Below are 17803 nucleotides of genomic sequence, written 5' to 3'. Positions count from 1 at the left end.
AACAATAACAACTACTACTACCACTACCACTACTACCACTACTACTACTACTGCTATAACAAAACCACAACAGTTACAAAACCACAACAGAGAGAGAGAGAGAGAGAGAGAGAGAGAGAGAGAGAGAGAGAGAGAGAGAGAGAGAGAGAGAGTAGGGGAGACAGAATTAAATGACGAAAAGGAGGAAGAATACAGAAAACGAGTAGTGGGAAGCAGGCTGGCTTTTGTCGGTCACTTTGCGAATGTAGGTTACGTATCCGGACCCGACGTGCCTGAAGGGGAGGGGCTTGGGGGGTGCCTGCAGGGAGGGAGGGAGAGAGAGAGAGAGAGGGAGGGAGGGAGAGGGAGAGAGAGAGGGAGAGCGAGGAAATGTAGGAGCAGGAATGGAATGTGGGAGGGAACGAAGGAAAAGTAGGAATCTAGGAATGGGTAAGGAGAAGGAATGTGTGAGAGTATGAAGCTGGAATTTTGGAATGAACAAGGAATGGAATGTGGGAAAGAATGAAGAGGTAAGAATCTAGGAATGGGAGAAGAGAAGGAATGAAAGAAAAGGAGGAGGAATATAGTGAAGGAGGAAGGGAGGAAGATAAGAAGGCAGAGAGAATGGAATGAACAGAGAAGAGGAAGAGGAAGGAAAGAAAAGAAGGAAAAATTGAGGGAGAGGAAGAAAAAGGAGGAAGGTAACCTAGTGAAACAATTGTTACAAGTTTCAACGATACACGTCAATATAATCAAAATATATTTCCTTTTCCTTTGTTTCCTCCTCCTCCTCCTCCTCCTCCTCCTCCTCCTCCTCCTCCTCCTCTTCCTCTTCTTCACCCTTCACCCTTCTTCCTCTACCACTCCTTTCCTTTCTCACTTCCTTCCTCCCTTTCTTTCTTTTAACAATTTGGCGTTCCTTCCTCCTCTTCACTTGAGTACTCCTCTCTCTCTCTCTCTCTCTCTCTCTCTCTCTCTCTCTCTCTCTCTCTCTCTCTCTCATGTCTGATTTTCGTTATTCTTCTTACTTTTCTTTTTTCTTTTAGCGAAGTTTCGACTATGTGGCGTTTCTTTCCCTCTTCATTTTACGGATTTTCATTTCCCTCCCCCTTCCTTCCCAATTTCCTCTGTCATGTCTGGGTTTCTTCACTTGCCTTACATTTTGATGGCAGAATACAATTAATACACGAAGCACAAAAGATGAAGGCAAGTAATGTAGACTCATGGGCTTCATTGAGCACTAGGTTGAAATATTAGGGTTAAGGAATATAAGGTTTGTCAGGTCCACACCAAAATAAATTCCCGTTTGGTCCACAAAATACAAGATGAAACTCAACCAGCCGGAACGTGAAATGAGACAGCCGTAACCCACTCCGCCTGCCTGCCTGCCTGCCTGACTACCTAACTACCTGACTGGCTGACTGACAGGGAAGGAGACGTACAGACAGCCGAGATTGCTGGGTGAATAACTGGATGATTGACACAATGGAGACGTGACCGAGATTGCATGACTGACTGACTGACTGACTGACTGATTTGGGACTGAATGAGTGAGTGAGGAACTAGAGAATGACTGACTGACTGACTGACTGACTGAGTTAGTGGCTATCTAACTGATTGACCGTACGACTAGTTGACTGGCTAACTGACCAACAGACTAAATAATTGACAAGCAGATTGACCAACTACCTGACTGCATGACTGCCTTACTAACTGGCTGACTGACTGACTGACTGGCTGGCTGGCTGGCTGGCTGGCTGGCTGGCTGGCTGGCTGGCTGGCTGGCTGACTGACTGACTGACTGACTGACTGGCTGGCTGGCTGACTGGCTGACTGACTGACTGACTGACTGACTGACTGACTGACTGACTGTCTTGCTGACTGGCTGGCTGGCTGGATGGCTGGCTGGATGGCTGGCTGGCTGGATGGCTGGTTGGTTGGCTGGCTGGCTGGCTGGCTGGCTGACCTGACTGACTGACTGACTGACTGACTGACTGACTGACTGACTGACTGACTGACTGACTGTCTTGCTGACTGGCTGGCTGGATGGCTGGCTGGCTGGCTGGCTGGCTGGTTGGTTGGCTGGCTGGCTGGCTGGTTGGCTGGCTGGCTAGCTGGTTGGTTGGCTGGCTGGCTGGTTGGTTGGCTGGTTGGCTGGCTGGCAGGCTGGTTGGTTGGTTGGTTGGCTAACTGGCTGGCTGGCTGGCTGGTTGGTTGGTTGGCTGGCTGGCTGGCTGGCTGGCTGGCTGGCTGGCTGGCTGGCTGGCTGGTTGGCTGGCTGGTTGGCTGGCCGGCTGGTTGGCTGGCTGGCTGGTTGGCTGGCTGGCTGACTAACTGTCTTGCTGAATGACTGACTGATTGGCTGGCTGGTTAGCTGGCTGACTGACTTACTAACTGTCTTGCTGAATGACTGACTGATTGGCTGGCTGGCTGGCTGGCTGGCTGGCTGGCTAACTGGTTGACTTGACTGACGGGCTGGCTGACAGACTGACTGACTGACTGACTGGCTGGCTGGCTGGCTGGCTGGCTGGCTGGTTGGTTGGTTGCCTAGCTGACTGACTAACTGTCTGGCTGACTGGCTGGCTGGCTCGCTATCTCTCTGATCACAACTCCACAACAAGAAGGATCATATCAAATTAAGACGCGAAACGAAGCGAGGCCAGTGAGAAATAGAACAGGAAGAAGATCAAGCAAAAAAATCAAGTAAGGAAAGGAACACCAAACAAAAACTGCTGGAGAATAACTTGAAAAAAAAATAAAAGGAGAAATTACGAATAAAAAAGGACAGAGAATAAAATAACAGAACAGTGACGGAAGAACCAATACTGCAAGATAACATCAACACACCAAAGGAATAACAAGTGGAAATAATAGAACACAAAACAAGTTACTGAAAACAACGGTAGGGGAGGAGAGAAAGAGTTCCCACGGTGGGGAGGAAGGAAGGATGTCGGGGAGGGGGAGGAGATGGGAAGGGGAGAGGGAGGAGGGGAGTGGTATATACACGAGACCCGTCCTGGTGGCCTCTTCCCCTCACCAACACAACACAACACATTGCTCCGGTACCCCCTCTCTTGTCTCTTCCCCTCCCTCCGCTCCCTAACCTCCCACACCCACGCGGCGCTAACACACAAACAATCGTTCACTCCCTAATGCACTGTTCCAAATACGGACTTCCTTCGTGCACCGGTTACTGTTATTCACGACCACAGCTTCTATTATCCTCCTCACGCCCTGCCCAAAGAAATAGGACGCCACTGATGTAATGTGGATGGAAAGAATTGTGTTGGTAATGATGATGATGATGATGATGATGATGGTGGTGGTGGTGGAAGTGATGATTAGAATCGAGTTTAGAATAATACACCACAGCTACACTTGGGTCAGTTTAGTTAGGTTGCATATCTGCCCTAATTTATCTATATAATCTTTCTATATATCTTTATCTGTCTGTCTCCACGTAATCTAACCTACCTTAACTCTTTTCCTGAAACTTATCTAAGGCGAGATGACCTTAAAACGATTCTATTATTATTATTATTATTATTATTATTATCATTATCTTTATTGTTGCTGTTGTTATCATCATCATTTCATCATCACAACTTGATCTGATGCGTACTTCACTACACCGCCTCCCGCCGTGTCTTCAGTTGCAACATTGAGACCTACACAGAGCAAAGCAGATTACATTTAGAAAGCGATGCCAAACACTGACACCGAAGCTCCTTATCCCCTTGACGGCAAGCGACAAAACCGCAAAGTCCAGTTAGGGTGACATGGGCGCTGGTGTCATGGGCGGGGCTGTGGGCGGCATTGCGGGCGGTCAGGTTACAGGGCGGTGGTGATAAGATCCACTCCCACCCTCATGCCGGCCCGCCCAACCCGTCCGCCACACGTCCACCCACTGAGTCACCCACCAGCCTTGCCTTGCCTTACCTCACACGACCCCGCACCTCAACTAACTCGTTCGACTGCTGATGGTCTCGTCAACTCAAAAACTCAATACTCTTCTTCTTCCTCTTACTTCAGTCTAGACGAGCACACAAACAACTCTAGCAAACGAGCCACTTCACTCTCCACTCACCGGAAAGTAGGACTGATATAGAATTCCACCCATCACTGTACAATAACAACAGTATTGGCACACTCACCTTGGCAGTGGAAGGCGGCAACGACACGACCTGAAAGAGTGAAACAAATCATGAGAACCTTTTTCAAGTATTCAGTACAAGCAATTACTTAGGCAATCGACATTTAACCCCTTCAATACCATGACACGTTTTTATATTCATTCTGGTTACTATCTGGTGCTTTTATACAGCTTCAGATACTTGTAGGGGATTAAAATAGTGAAGATCGTAGTCATTAATCTTCTGACCTTCATAGACCCTTGCTAATGTCAATAAAATGGTCTAATCGTCCACAAATCTCAAGGTAGAAAAACGTGCCCCAGTACTGAAGGGGTTAATAACATTCACACCGCCAATTGCAGACATTTGCCATCCAAACCCGCAGCTTCCTTACTTCCAATCCCCTTCACTGAACAACCCAAGGAAAACAATTTCAGCATCACTAACATCAAAGCATGAAATTCTGAGCCGGACGCAGGAGTTACATCAGCCTGACACGAGAGGGAAGAGATACAAGTAACTGACGCGGCCCACAAGCCTCACCTACGCCAGCTTTTAATGAGGACATCCCCGCAGGCCCACAACCACCACCACCACCGCCGCCCGCCCAGGTGTATCGCAGCAAGTGTCAGCACATGCAGGCGGCCCCGGGGGGAGAAAGCCGCGTCACAAGCTGCTCAGGTGGGTTGCTTCACACGCCCTCACAAAAAGACAAGCTGCGTCGCCCACAACACCCACAGGCGGCACCGTGGGAGCTAATGGGCGAGGCAGGCGGTCAGGCACACACACACACACACACACACATGTACATCTGTTTATTAATCTTGAGACTTCTATTATCTTTTTAATGACAAACCAAAATATTTACAAATCAAGTCGACTATTTTTCCTGACAACTTTCCTTCTATTCTTCTCTATAACTTTCCTTTTCTATTTATTCTTCTCTAATTGTGTTTCATTAAGATCTATTTCTACCGTATGTGTATTATTAGTCCTACTTTCCTGTCTCCTTTTTGCTACAAGCGCGTTTTTACAGTGTCCTTTTCTTCTATTTTCCTTTTCCCTTCCGGCTTTCTTGGTTTCATCCTGATCGTTTATACTGAAGCTGCCAACACCGCCTCTCATCCAGCGCCGCCTTCACAACATAGTGACGAGAAGGCAAAAAAAATTAGTGTGATCTAGTTCGCAGCTTCCGGCCAGAGATGAAACGTGTGGAGGAGGAGGAGAACGAGGAGGAGGAGAAGGAAGACGACTCACTTTGTTTACTGAACCTGTCCGCCCGATATCCGGTGAGGGTAGAAAGGAGAAAGCGATAAAAAAAAGCTTCCCTTATCACTCCTCACGACTGACACACACACACACACACACACACACACACACACACACACACACACACACACACACACACACACACACACACACACACAGTAGCAGTAGCAATAGCAGTAATAGAGTTGTAGTAGTAGTAATAGTAACAGTAGCAGTAGTAGTGGTAGTAGTAGTAATAGTAATATTTGTAGTAGTAGTAGTAGTAGTAGTAGTAGTAGTAGTAGTGATTGAGTAGTAGTAGTGGTGGTAGTGATTGAGTAGTAGTAGTAATAGTCATTGAGTGGTGGTGGTGGTAGTGGTGGTAGCAGTAATAGTGGTAGTAATAGTAGTGGTAGTAGTAGTAGTAGTGGCAGTAGTAGTGGTGGTAGTGGCTGTGGTGGTTAGTAATGGTGGTTAGTAATGGTGGTAGTATTGGTTGGTGGTGGTGGTAGTGGTGGTGGTGGTGGTGGTAGTAGTAGTGGTGGTGGTGGAAGAGTGAGACGTGGTGAGTGGTGGTGGTGGTGGTGGTGGTGGTGGTGGTGGTGGTGGTGGTGGTGGTGGTGGTGCAGTGGAAGAGTGGTGGTGGTAGTGGTGGTGGTGGTGAAGTAGAAGTGGAAGAGTGGAAGAGTGGTAGAGTGGTGGTGGTAGTAGTAGTAGAAGAAGTAGAAGAAGTAGAAGTAGTAGTAGTAGTAGTACTAACAGAAGTAACAGAAGTAGTTGTAACAGAAGTAGTAGTAACAGTAGCAGTAGTAACTAACTAGCTACACCTTAACAATATACAGTCAACATACAAATAGATCCTATTCATATTAAATAAAAAAAAGATTGTCTCATAATCATAACCGTTCTGCTTCACCCTTTCTTAACCTTCCATTCCCCAACACACACACAACACACCAACACAATCTTGACCCCTTCTATGCAACCAAAACCCTTAACCCAACAAGACACACTGGGCCACTCACTATTACCTTCTGACCGTCGTGTAAGGAAGTGGAGGACGATGATCGCGAGCTGAGGGGATCTTGACTGAGACTGGAGCAAGACATGGACGAATTAAGACTGACACTATCCGCCCTTCCCACTCCTCGACTCTGCCCGACACCTGAAGACGAGGAGGAGGCGGAGGAGCAAGTGTAAGCATGGCTGGAGGCTGAGGAGAGGCGCGTGGTGGGCGTGGAAGGCGAGGAGAGGGTCGGGGAAAGATCACAGCAGTCGCCCCGCCTCGTGCCTGCCAAAGCCGAGGAGCTGCGATACGGAGACACCTGCACGTATTTCAGCATCTGTTGGAGTGAAATAAGGTACGTGTTAGGAGACTTAGGTGGTGCAAGAGAGAGAGAGAGAGAGAGAGAGAGAGAGAGAGAGAGAGAGAGAGAGAGAGAGAGAGAGAGAGAGAGAGAGAAGGAATAGAGCAGGGGACGGGTCGTTTACAATTATATGAAACCCATGCTTTGGAAGAAAGTTATGAATGAATGATGGTTAGCAACGTGGAAAGTGTCTAGGTGGGGAAATGAGGTTGGAAATGATAATGGGAAAGAAAGAAAAAACATGGGAAGGTGTGTGTGTGTGTGTGTGTGTGTGTGTGTGTGTGTGTGTGTGTGTGTGTGAGAGAGAGAGAGAGAGAGAGAGAGAGAGAGAGAGAGAGAGAGAGAGAGAGAGAGAGTAAAACATAGACGTCAATTACAAATCTTCAAGAAAAATTAAAGCAGCAAACTATCTGTAACTTAACACATAAATAGATAGATAGATACTTCACAAAGCTCAATTAGGAATATATTAGATAAACATTAAACTAACAAAATATAATGCAATCAAAACTAATCAAAACCATCCTAACTACAAATAATGACATAGAATCAAAACAAAGATATTAATCCCTTCAGTACCAGGAAGCGTTTTCATATTCATTCTGCTTATCATTTGGCGATTTCATACAGATTCAGAAAACTTGAGTGGAGATTAAAATGAAGTATGTTCTCATTAATCTGCTTACCTCCAGACCTTTCTTAATGTCAATAAATTCGTCTATTCATACCCAAAACTCAAGGTAGAAATGCGTCACAGTACTGAAGGGATTAAAATAATGAAGAGTGGCAATTTATCCTCTGACCTCCACAGACCCTTCCTAACGTCAATAAAATTGTCTAATCGCACCCAAAACTCAAGGTAGAAATGCGTCCCAGTGTTGAAGGGATTAAAAACAAAAACTAGGTAGAGATGGAAGTATTGAGTCAGTCTTCACACAGTCTCAGGTTCTCCCAGCATTGCGTAGGTTCACTCAGTCTGCAAGGAGCGGTGGAACCAAGACAAATAAACCGTGAGAACTGAAATACCTCAATTTTTTCACCCCTCTTCCCCCGTTACATTTTCCTCTTCCGTACGACCGTCTACCCATTCTTTTTCACACCCTCCTTCTCCTCCTTCTCCTCCTCCTCCTCCTCAGCTCGTTACCTTCTGCAAACACTTTCAGTTCCTTATTGACTCTAAGTTCAGTGCTCCAGTGCGTGTGTGTGTGTGTGTGTGTGTGTGTGTGTGTGTGTGTGTGTGTGTGTGTGTGTGTGTGTGTGTAGCGACTACTCTGTGCAATTAGTGGTCTAAAAAACGACATTAAATAAGTTTTCTGCTTTCCTTCATTTCCTCTCTCTCTCTCTCTCTCTCTCTCTCTCTCTCTCTCTCTCTCTCTCTCTCTCTCTCTCTCTCTCTCTCATATATATGATTTGCTTTATTCATCTTTCTACTTTCTCACTTTCTATTCAACAGGAAGCCACAATCTTTTTCCAGCTGTCTTCTACCGATGACACTGCTCTCTTTTTCGCCACACTTACTAACCCAGTTCATCTTTTTCTACGCAAATCTATTCTTTTCTCTTTATATTGGGTTAATTTCAAACGAACTCGGATGAAGAAGTTGTATTTGTGTGAGAATTTGAGATGAACTGTACTATTTTAATCGAAAAATAGTCCAGAGGAGATAAATAAAAAAAATAAATGGAGTGATGTATTTTTTTTTTTTTGTAAAAGAGAAAGACTGGCCAAGGGCAACAAAAATATAAAGAAAAAAGCCCCATTTAGTCGCCAGTCTCCTTATAGAGCCGAGAGCATTAGCTAAAGCACAGGGACAAATGTCTTGAAGAATGATAGAAGAAAGAAATGAAAGGAAGGTATATGGGAGAGACGAAGTTAAAGAAATATGAAAGATGAAGAAAGAACAGAAGAAAAAAAAGTTAGTGTGAAGAAATGAAAGAATATGAACATGAAAACAATGACCCAAGATTAACTCCTTCAGTATCATGACGTGTTTTCATATTTATTTTGCTTACTATATGGTGATTTTATACACCTTCAGAAAATTATATGGGAGATCAAAATAGGAAGACTGTGGCTATTAATCTTCTGGCCTCCATAGACCCTTCCTAATGTAAATAAAATCGTCTAATCGTAACCAAAACGCGTGATAAAAAATAGTACCGGTACTGAAGAGCCTAAAAGAAGGTCTACTTTATCTTAAAAAGAGGAAGAGACGCAGGATTCTTAACTCTTTTAGTACTGGGACGCATTTCTATCTTCAGTTTTGGGTATGATTATTTGATTTTTTTTTACATCAGGATGGGTTTATCGAGGCCAGAAGATTAATAACCAGAGCCTTCACTATCTTAATCCCCACATAAGTTATTGAAGCTGTATAAAATCACCTAATAGTGACCAGAATGAATATGAAAACGCGTCCTGGTACTGAGGGGTTAAGACTAAAGATCTTTCACTCTCACTCATTGCAACTCCCTCTCCTTGACTTCTATTCCGTCTTCCCTTCCGTCCCTCAAAAATTTAAGACAGTTTTTTCGAGCAAGTTACAAGTGGTCTACCTCATAACCACAAGGTCATTAACAGCTAGACTTCCTTCCCCTTCCCATTCCCTCTGCTTCTTCTATTTTGCTCTCGTTCTCTATTTCAATACTGCTGTCCCCAACTCCTATTCTTCATCATCTTCCAATTCCTTCTCTTTCCTGTATTTGACTTCTGATCTGCAGCATATTTTCCTTCTCTTCCTCTTCACCTCTGATTACCTTTATTTATTCCCTCTCTTTCCTTTCTTTCTCTCTTAATTCCACTGTTTGTCTCCTGCACTTATTTCATCTTCCTATTTATTTCCTGTTCTCTATATTTAATTACGAGTCTCCTTCACTTCCTATTCCTTATCCTTCATTTCAACCTGGTCCTAATTCTGGCCTTCTCTCACCCCTTCCTTCCCCTTCCTCTCCTCCCTCTGTTTCAATGTTGTTCTTCATCCATTACTCCTTTCCCCCTCCTACTCTTAGTTTCGCCACAATCTTCCCTCCACCAACCCTCCTTCCACTGATAATTTCCCTCCCCCTCCTCTGCGTTAATCTTTCCCTTGCTTCTCTAACACTGCAGACTCGAATTTCAAAGCAATACCATTTATTCCCCTACGAGAGAGAGAGAGAGAGAGAGAGAGAGAGAGAGAGAGAGAGAGAGAGAGAGATTGTAATACCCAGAAGTCTCCTCCTCCTCCTCCTCCTCCTCACCACAGACACGGAGATATTTTAATGATGTGAGAGGAGAGCAGAGTGAGCTTCCGGTGGGGTCAGCAGAGGAGGAGGAGGAGGAGGAGGAGGAGGAGGAGGAGGAGGAGGAGGAGGAGGAGAAGGAGGAGGAGGAGGAGGAGGAGGAGGAGGAGGAGGAGGAGGAGGAGGAGGAGGAGGAGGAGGAGGAGGAAGGAGGAGGAGGAGGAGGAGGAGGAGGAGGAGGAAGCTGTTGGTCATGGGAGTAATAAACTTTCTTCAATCGTTGCGGTTGTTAGTACACACACACACACACACACACACACACACACACACACACACACACACACACACACACACACACACACACACACACACACACACACACACACACACACACACACACACACACACACACACACACACACACACACAGACACTCACACAGACACTCACACGCATACAAACAGGTCAGTTAAGCGCTCTCTCTCTCTCTCTCTCTCTCTCTCTCTCTCTCTCTCTCTCTCTCTCTCTCAGGTTAGGCAAGGCAAGATAAAGAATCACAGACATTATCTTTGAAGCAACTCAGTGATTTCAAACACTAACGAGAGAGAACTACATCTTCCTCCTCCCACGGGTATACTCTGTCTCCCTCGTTTACTAACACACTATCAACACAACCGATGGATCCGATTTCCGTCACGTCCACTCGGTAACACACAAACGCAGCCATTCCCAGCCTAGATACACTCCCGCTGCCGTTACCAGAGCGAAGTGTAAACAAACCAACGGGAAAGTACTGGGTGTGTTTACGGAGAGAGGCAGGGAAAGAGAGGAGAGAATAGAAGATAACATGTGCTGCTTCCTCTTCTTTCTCTTTCTCCCTCTTTCTCACAATACAATAGCCAGTTATCGTCGTTACATCAGCTTCAAACCCAGCAAGAATCAACAAACTAGTCACTGCTTGCTGTCTCTCGTAACTTCCTGCTATGTGTTGAGAAGGAGAGGGATGGAGAGGCGGTAAACGAGTACAGAAGTATGTCATCTCCTTCAGTACTGGGAGGCATTTTTACCTTGAGTTTTGGGTATGATTACACGACTTTATTTACATTTGGAAGGATCTGTGGAGGTCAGAAGTTTAATAGCCAGAGTCTTTACTACTTTTATCCCCCACGTAAGATTCTGAAGCCTTATAAAACTAACAAATAGTAAACAGAATGAATATGAAAACGGTTTTGTACTGATGGAGTTGAAACAAGGGTGGATCTTTTGGTTCAATCAGAGTATAGTTTGGTGGTTAGAGTAGCGAGCAGGATGTGGAGTGATGGAGCACCCTAGCGGCCCCTCTGCTAATTACACCTGTTGGGTTCTGTACACCTGCCGGGCCGAGTTATTTGTGAGTGGCTGTGGTCACTGTCCCGCAGAGGTCATTCTCGTGGGAACGGAAGGTCAGAGAGTGATGGAGCAACGGGAAGAGGAGGGAAGAATGAGGAGGGAAGAGGGAGTGAGGAGGAGGGAGAGGGACGGGATTACATCTCACCCCTGACAGTTCTCTCCTTCCCTGGATGTTATTGCCCTTATCACATTTTCCCCTGAGGAATAACTGATGGCATTCTATTATCGTTAGGAAATAGAGGAGAGAAATATCCTTTAACCTAGAAACGTCTCTTTCTTGAATGCTAGGTATCGCTCTGAAGACATTTTCCCTGTACAGTAACAAACGAGCTCATTTTCTGATAAGATTGACAATAAAATAAGGTCCGCAAGGAAAAAGTTTAAGAAAAAAATGTTTCACACTTACATAAATCAGAGAAAATTACTTTTACGTAAGAAGGTCTCTGGCCAAGGGGTACAAAAAAGCAGAGAGAGAGAGAGAGAGAGAGAGAGAGAGAGAGAGAGAGAGAGAGAGAGAGAGAGAGAGAGAGAGAGAGATCCAATGAAGCTGCCAGACCCCAAAGAAAAGATCCAACGTAATCATCCCAAATCAGAAATGTCTTGAAACTTCCCTCCTCACTAGAACACAGAGGGTAAGAAGAGGAAAGGGAAGGAAGCGGGTCGAATTTATACCTTCCACATCCTCTCCCACCACAGGCCTCTCCACTCTCCCTATTCAGCCTCCTCCAGACAAAGCCTCTTTCTTCCCGAACACTGCGGAAGGGCTGAGTTCCATCGGCGGCAGAATGGACAAACAAGACGGGAACCATAAATACCTGGTCCATGTTTCTCTGTCCTGACAAGCGCGACCCATCTGCACTTCACGCACACAAGAGGAAGGACACGCTGAATTGGACATGGTAAGTGGTCAGTGTTGTTGCTGATTTGAAGTGATAAAAGGGGAAGCTTAACCTGTACACTTGTTCATCCATTGTACTTTCCTGACAAGCGACCTGTCTGGCCATCAAGCACACACGAGTAATAGGACATGTTAAGTATCGTCAAGTGTTGATGATGTAAAAGTTCTTAACCTCTTCAATACCGAGACGCATATTTACCTTGATTTTTAGGTATGGTTAGACGATTTCATTTGCATTAGGAACGGTCTATGGAGGTTAAAAGATTAATGATCCGAGTCTTTACTATTCAAATTCCAACTTATGTTTCTGAAGCTGTATAAAATCAGTTAATAGTAACCATGAAGGAATATGAAAACGCCTTATGGTACTGAATAGATCAACAGTTCATTTATCCATCATCTATGCTTTCCCTATTGTCTCTTCCCTCGTATATACGTAGAAATGCTCCACATCACGAAACATATAAGGCAGTTTAACCTTCAAATTTTTCCCTTTCCTGTAGCTCCGTCAGTCTGTATCTGGTTCGTATTCTCAAACACTTTTGTGCTTCACCTTCACTATTTCAAAAAGCTTTATCTAAATTTACCCAAGTTTTTAAGGTGTTTTTGTGGTTCTAGAGGCAGAGTGACACGATTTCTGTATTATTAACTGGAAGACTCTTCAAAAACTCCGGTAATCGTCTCTGTAGCCTTGGAAAATAGTCGTGGTAAGAGCAGAGCGAATACATACGGACCCTCTCTCTCTCTCTCTCTCTCTCTCTCTCTCGTTTTTTCTTTCTTTCCCACCATCATTTCCAACCTCATTTTCCCCAACTAAACACTTCCCATGCTGCTAATTATCCTTTATTCATAACTTTCTCCCATGCATGGGTTTCATACAATTGTAAACCCTCTCTCTCTCTCTCTCTCTCTCTCTCTCTCTCTCTCTCACACACACACCCGATCAACTTCACCCAAGCTATACCCAAACACCATCCTCTACACTGCACCCAGCTGATCCCCAAGCCTCGCATTACACCTCATGACCTACTGTAACTCAAGTAGCTAATGTATTCCTGGGTGTTGTGCGCTGCCTCGAAGATTTGTGGGTATTCATCTCCTTTTCAAGAGAGCGAGGTGTTGTGTGTAACAGAAAGGCGAGGCCACGCTAGGTTAACTTTCCTATTTGTGTACAAACGTGGGAATGAACGAGACGCGGTGTCCTAAATCCCTGTTTGTGTTCATTGTGAAGCGCCGTGAGTGTAATAAAGTGGAGACGTGTTTGAGGAGGAGCGAAGATGGAGATGAGTGGGTGGACAGGTGGGAAAGCCATGAGTTTTGTATATGATTAGACTATTATATTTACTTTAGGAAGGGTCAGAAGATTAATGGCCAAAGTCTTCGCTATTTTCATCTCTACGTAAGTTTCTGAAGCTGTTTTAAGTCACCAAATAGTAATCAGAATAAATGTGGAGACACGTCATGGTACTGAAGAGGTTAAGAGACGCATGAGGTCATTTTGTTTCTTTTCCCTTATTTCGTTTTTCTTCTATATTTTTTCATTGACTTCATTTCATTATTATATTTGTGAGTTTTTTTTTTTTTTATTTGTGTTATTGATTTTTCTGTAATATATTGTATTTTTAGCATTTTCTGGTGATTTTAACGTCATATATTGTTTTCTTTAAGTATTTATGATGTTTTTAGGTAATAGATTTAACTTTTTGGCTGTATATGGTTCTCTCTCTCTCTCTCTCTCTCTCTCTCTCTCTCTCTCTCTCTCTCTCTCTCATCTCACTGGAGCCATTTACACGGGGTCTCATTGTCAACGCAGCATGAGCATAGCAGGGGGCCGTCACACCAACCCTTCCACGTCCTAAACAATGGCACGGCTTTACTGTAGCGCAGCCTCAGTTAGAACACGACTGTTTCTCCGCCTCTGCTGTTGCGTGGCATTGTTGTGTAGTGCGTTGACTGAGTGTGCGTGTGACAATGGAGATGTTTCCCTTTCATTCTTTCTACGCTAGTGAGTGAGTGAAAGATTGTATGAGAGTGAGTGAGCTAGTGATTATGACAATGGAGATGCTTCCCTTCATCTTTCTACGTGAGAGAGAGAGAGAGAGACTTAACCTCACGCATAACCTCTAAAGGAAGACAATATCACAAATGTCATCTTTTCACGCTTACATTTACCTGCCGAATGACACACACACACACACACACACACACACACACACACACACACACACACACACACACACACACACACACACACGCACACAGTAGGGATAGTTGGCATAACGTACACACGTTATATCCATACACACACACGAACACGTCCACCAGTGCCTTGCAAACAACACCGACTTTCATACGTGCACAATACACCCAGTACAGTGTGTGTGTGTGTGTGTGTGTGTGTGTGTGTGTGTGTGTGTGTGTGTGTGTGTGTGTGTGTGAAATAAGCAGAATTTGTTACGGTGAAATCAGCATAGACTAAGATAATCATCGAGGTATTGATAGATATTCTCCTTCTCGTCTTTCTTTTTCTCTATATCCTCCTCCTCCTCCTCCTCCACTACAATTCAGTAGTATGCCAATCATGAGCCACCCGAGGAGAATGTGACAGATGAGGAAGAGAATTGAGTAGGAGCGTGAATAAACCTCGTTGACTAAGCAAATTACAACAAACAACTAATCGTATCATGACAATACCTGAAGAATGTGGCAGGTGATTAAGGACAGGTGAATGAGCCAGGTGGGTGAAGCCAGATGAGTAACCAAAATTGATAACGGGATGAAGAAACCAATTGAAAAAAAGTAAGTGAATCACGTAATTGAAGAGGCTTAAGTCACGTGAACAAATCAGATGCACCTGTCAGTAAAGTAGATGAGTAAACCCCTTGACTACTGACAAGACTTACTCCTTGACACTAAATGAGTGACTGTAGCAGAGTGATTACCAGACAAACAAGCATGTCTTAACTACACAATTACCACAACACAACTGTCTGCTCTTACTGTCTCACGTGGCCGGTGGATATATGTTCCTCTCACATGGCCACTGTGTATCCAATTCCAACGCTTGTATCACTCAGCGTCCAGTACTTTTCCCAACATGATTGTAATAATCGGATCCCAGTTCCTACAGCACAGCGCCGCGCAGCGCGTCCTCCTCTCACAAAAGCCAAGGCGGTAACTGAGTGACTGAGTTGAGGTCTCACGACGACCGACTCTCAGCTCGGCGGAGCTGTGGTGGGCTGGCGGTGCGGAGCCTCACAAGAGTAAACAGTCCCAACACGTGTTTCGGATGCCACCGCCCCCAGCTGACGCCTCACATATGGACAGGTGCACTGCTGAATCCCTATTTGTATCATTAGGGTTCATATCATGGTAGGTTTGGAAGCCTCGTCTCTTGAACAGGCTGTGCATATTGGGGTTTTAGAAAGTTTTCCGAGGCTAACAGTATCTTAACTTGATCATTATTATGTAAGAAAATGTTATCCATATTCCTATTATCAAAGTCCGAACCTTGAACGGCTTGGATGTGTTACTCAGGCAACTTTCGTGATCCTAACGGTAGCTTAACACGACCATAGATTATGAAGAGTGTGTTATTTCTACTTTACGGAGGATAGAGGTTACAAGAAGAAAAGATAGTAGTGCGAGAATGGTGAACAAAAATACGATGAAATTAACATCTTCAAAACAAAAGTGTATATTTTCCATTTCCCAGTAAAATATTAAGTTAGTGTATTCTGCACATTTCCTTTCTCCTCTACGTTAACACATGTTGGACATCACAAATTGAAAGGTAAGCATCGTACATCCCAGACACTTCCGGTCCACAGTTCCTCCCTCCTCACGGATTCCCAGTCAATTGAAATAAATGAAACCTTTTAACCGTCCTAGAGTCTAAAGTTACGAGCATACTTCCTTGTATATTATTATTCATGACTTACTTAACAGTAGTATGGTGAGTGCAGAGAAAACGAAATGTTGTAGGTATAACTGAAACATTCTGTAATTATGCACCTGACCGCTTAACCCATTCAATACCATAGTGAATTTTAATACTCATTCTGGTTACGATTAGGTGATTTTATACGGCTTCAGGAACTTATGTTGGGGGTTAAAGTAGTGAAGACTCTGGCCATTAATCTTCTGACCTTCATAGGCCCTTCCTGATCACTATAAAATCGTCTTATCATACTCAAAACTAAAGATAAAAATGCGTCTCAGTACTGAAGCAATTGATACCTCACACACTTGTCCCCACTCCACCAAACACACCTGTTTACTTAATCTTACACGTGGTGTTGTTTCGTATATGGAAATGTAAAAACTATAATTATAAGCAGAGCAGTAATCGAAATATCATATCTTGCTGTGAATTAGTGTACATGTGGTCCCGCCAGCATCACCACTACACTATAAGAACATAAAGTGGTGAAAGATTTCCTTTACAAGACGCTAACATAAAATTCGTGAGAGGATATTTTTGCTTGGTGACGTCATGAGAGTTCAGCCAATCACAACCGGGAGTCGCGGCCGCATTCCTCGCTCCCTTTCATTGACACGCCTGTGTTGGGATGCCGGTGGATTTATTCTATTACGGACCACGTTCTAAATCAATTCTGCATGCACCTCCTCTACATTCTAAAGCTTCTAGTTGATGCTGCATAGTTTCTTTTTTATTTAAGGATATTACCATTTTAGTGACATTAAAGTGATATCTAAATTATTAATAAGATAAACACTCTTGAGAACTTGGCTAATCATCTCTGTGAGCTTTGAAAGTATTTGTGGTGAGGGAATAAGCTGTTTCAGAATACTGCACGACCTGAGTTGCAGCCGCTGCCTCCGCGTTGGTAGTGGCGCCCTCACTCTCCCTCCTGCCCTCTCTCCCGTGCCTCCTCCTCCCCCACCTGATGAGTTTATGAGCGTGGGAACGAATGCTTCCTGCTGCCTTCCCTCCCTCCTTCCCTCCCTCCCTTCCTCCCAGACGGTGCCAGATACGCATTCCTCAGCCCCAGCTCTGACGTCTTATCCTTTCCATTACCCACTATCACCTGTGCACTATACCAACTTATATTCCCCCCATGCACTGTATCACCTTATATTCCTCACTACAGACTGTCTTCTCTTCCTAGCACCTCATCTTCATCCCCACCAATCCCACCAATTCCTCATTTTTCACTCCTCTTTTCCGCACCTCATTTTCTTCTCCTAATTTGTGTATTATACCATTTACTACTGCTACTGCTACTACTACTACTACTACTACTACTACTACTACTACTAATAATAATAATAATAATAATAATAATAATAATAATAATAATAATAATAATAATAATAATAATAATGATAATATAATAATAATAATAATAATAATAATAATAATAATAATAATAATAATAATAATAATAATGATAATAAGTAATAAAAAATAATAGTAATGATAATAATAATAATAATAACAATGTAATAATAATAATGATACAGCCCATTATACTCAATCCACCTGATGACAGATGTGCCCATTTACACACGAGATAAATAACTACGTAAAGATTTCCATCACTGCTA

General features: G+C 44.0%; 1 protein-coding gene across 1 annotated transcript in view; it reads right to left on the bottom strand.

Moving 5' to 3' along the window:
• Positions 1–15433, bottom strand: part of LOC123508769 — a 45976-nt gene extending 30543 nt beyond the window's left edge. The window contains exons 1-3 of the mRNA XM_045262665.1: positions 15233–15433; positions 6392–6703; positions 4134–4163 (exon numbers count right to left, since the gene is read on the bottom strand). Of these exons, the coding sequence (XP_045118600.1) occupies positions 4134–4163; positions 6392–6703 (342 nt within the window). The 5' untranslated portion in view covers positions 15233–15433. The remainder of the gene's footprint in view (positions 1–4133; positions 4164–6391; positions 6704–15232) is intronic.
• Positions 15434–17803: the final 2370 nt, after the last annotated feature.

This window comes from Portunus trituberculatus, chromosome 25 (assembly GCF_017591435.1).
Source record: "Portunus trituberculatus isolate SZX2019 chromosome 25, ASM1759143v1, whole genome shotgun sequence".
NCBI lineage: Eukaryota > Metazoa > Arthropoda > Malacostraca > Decapoda > Portunidae > Portunus > Portunus trituberculatus.
Note: the sequence above shows the minus strand (reverse complement) of the source record. Positions and strands in the feature narration are given on the sequence as shown.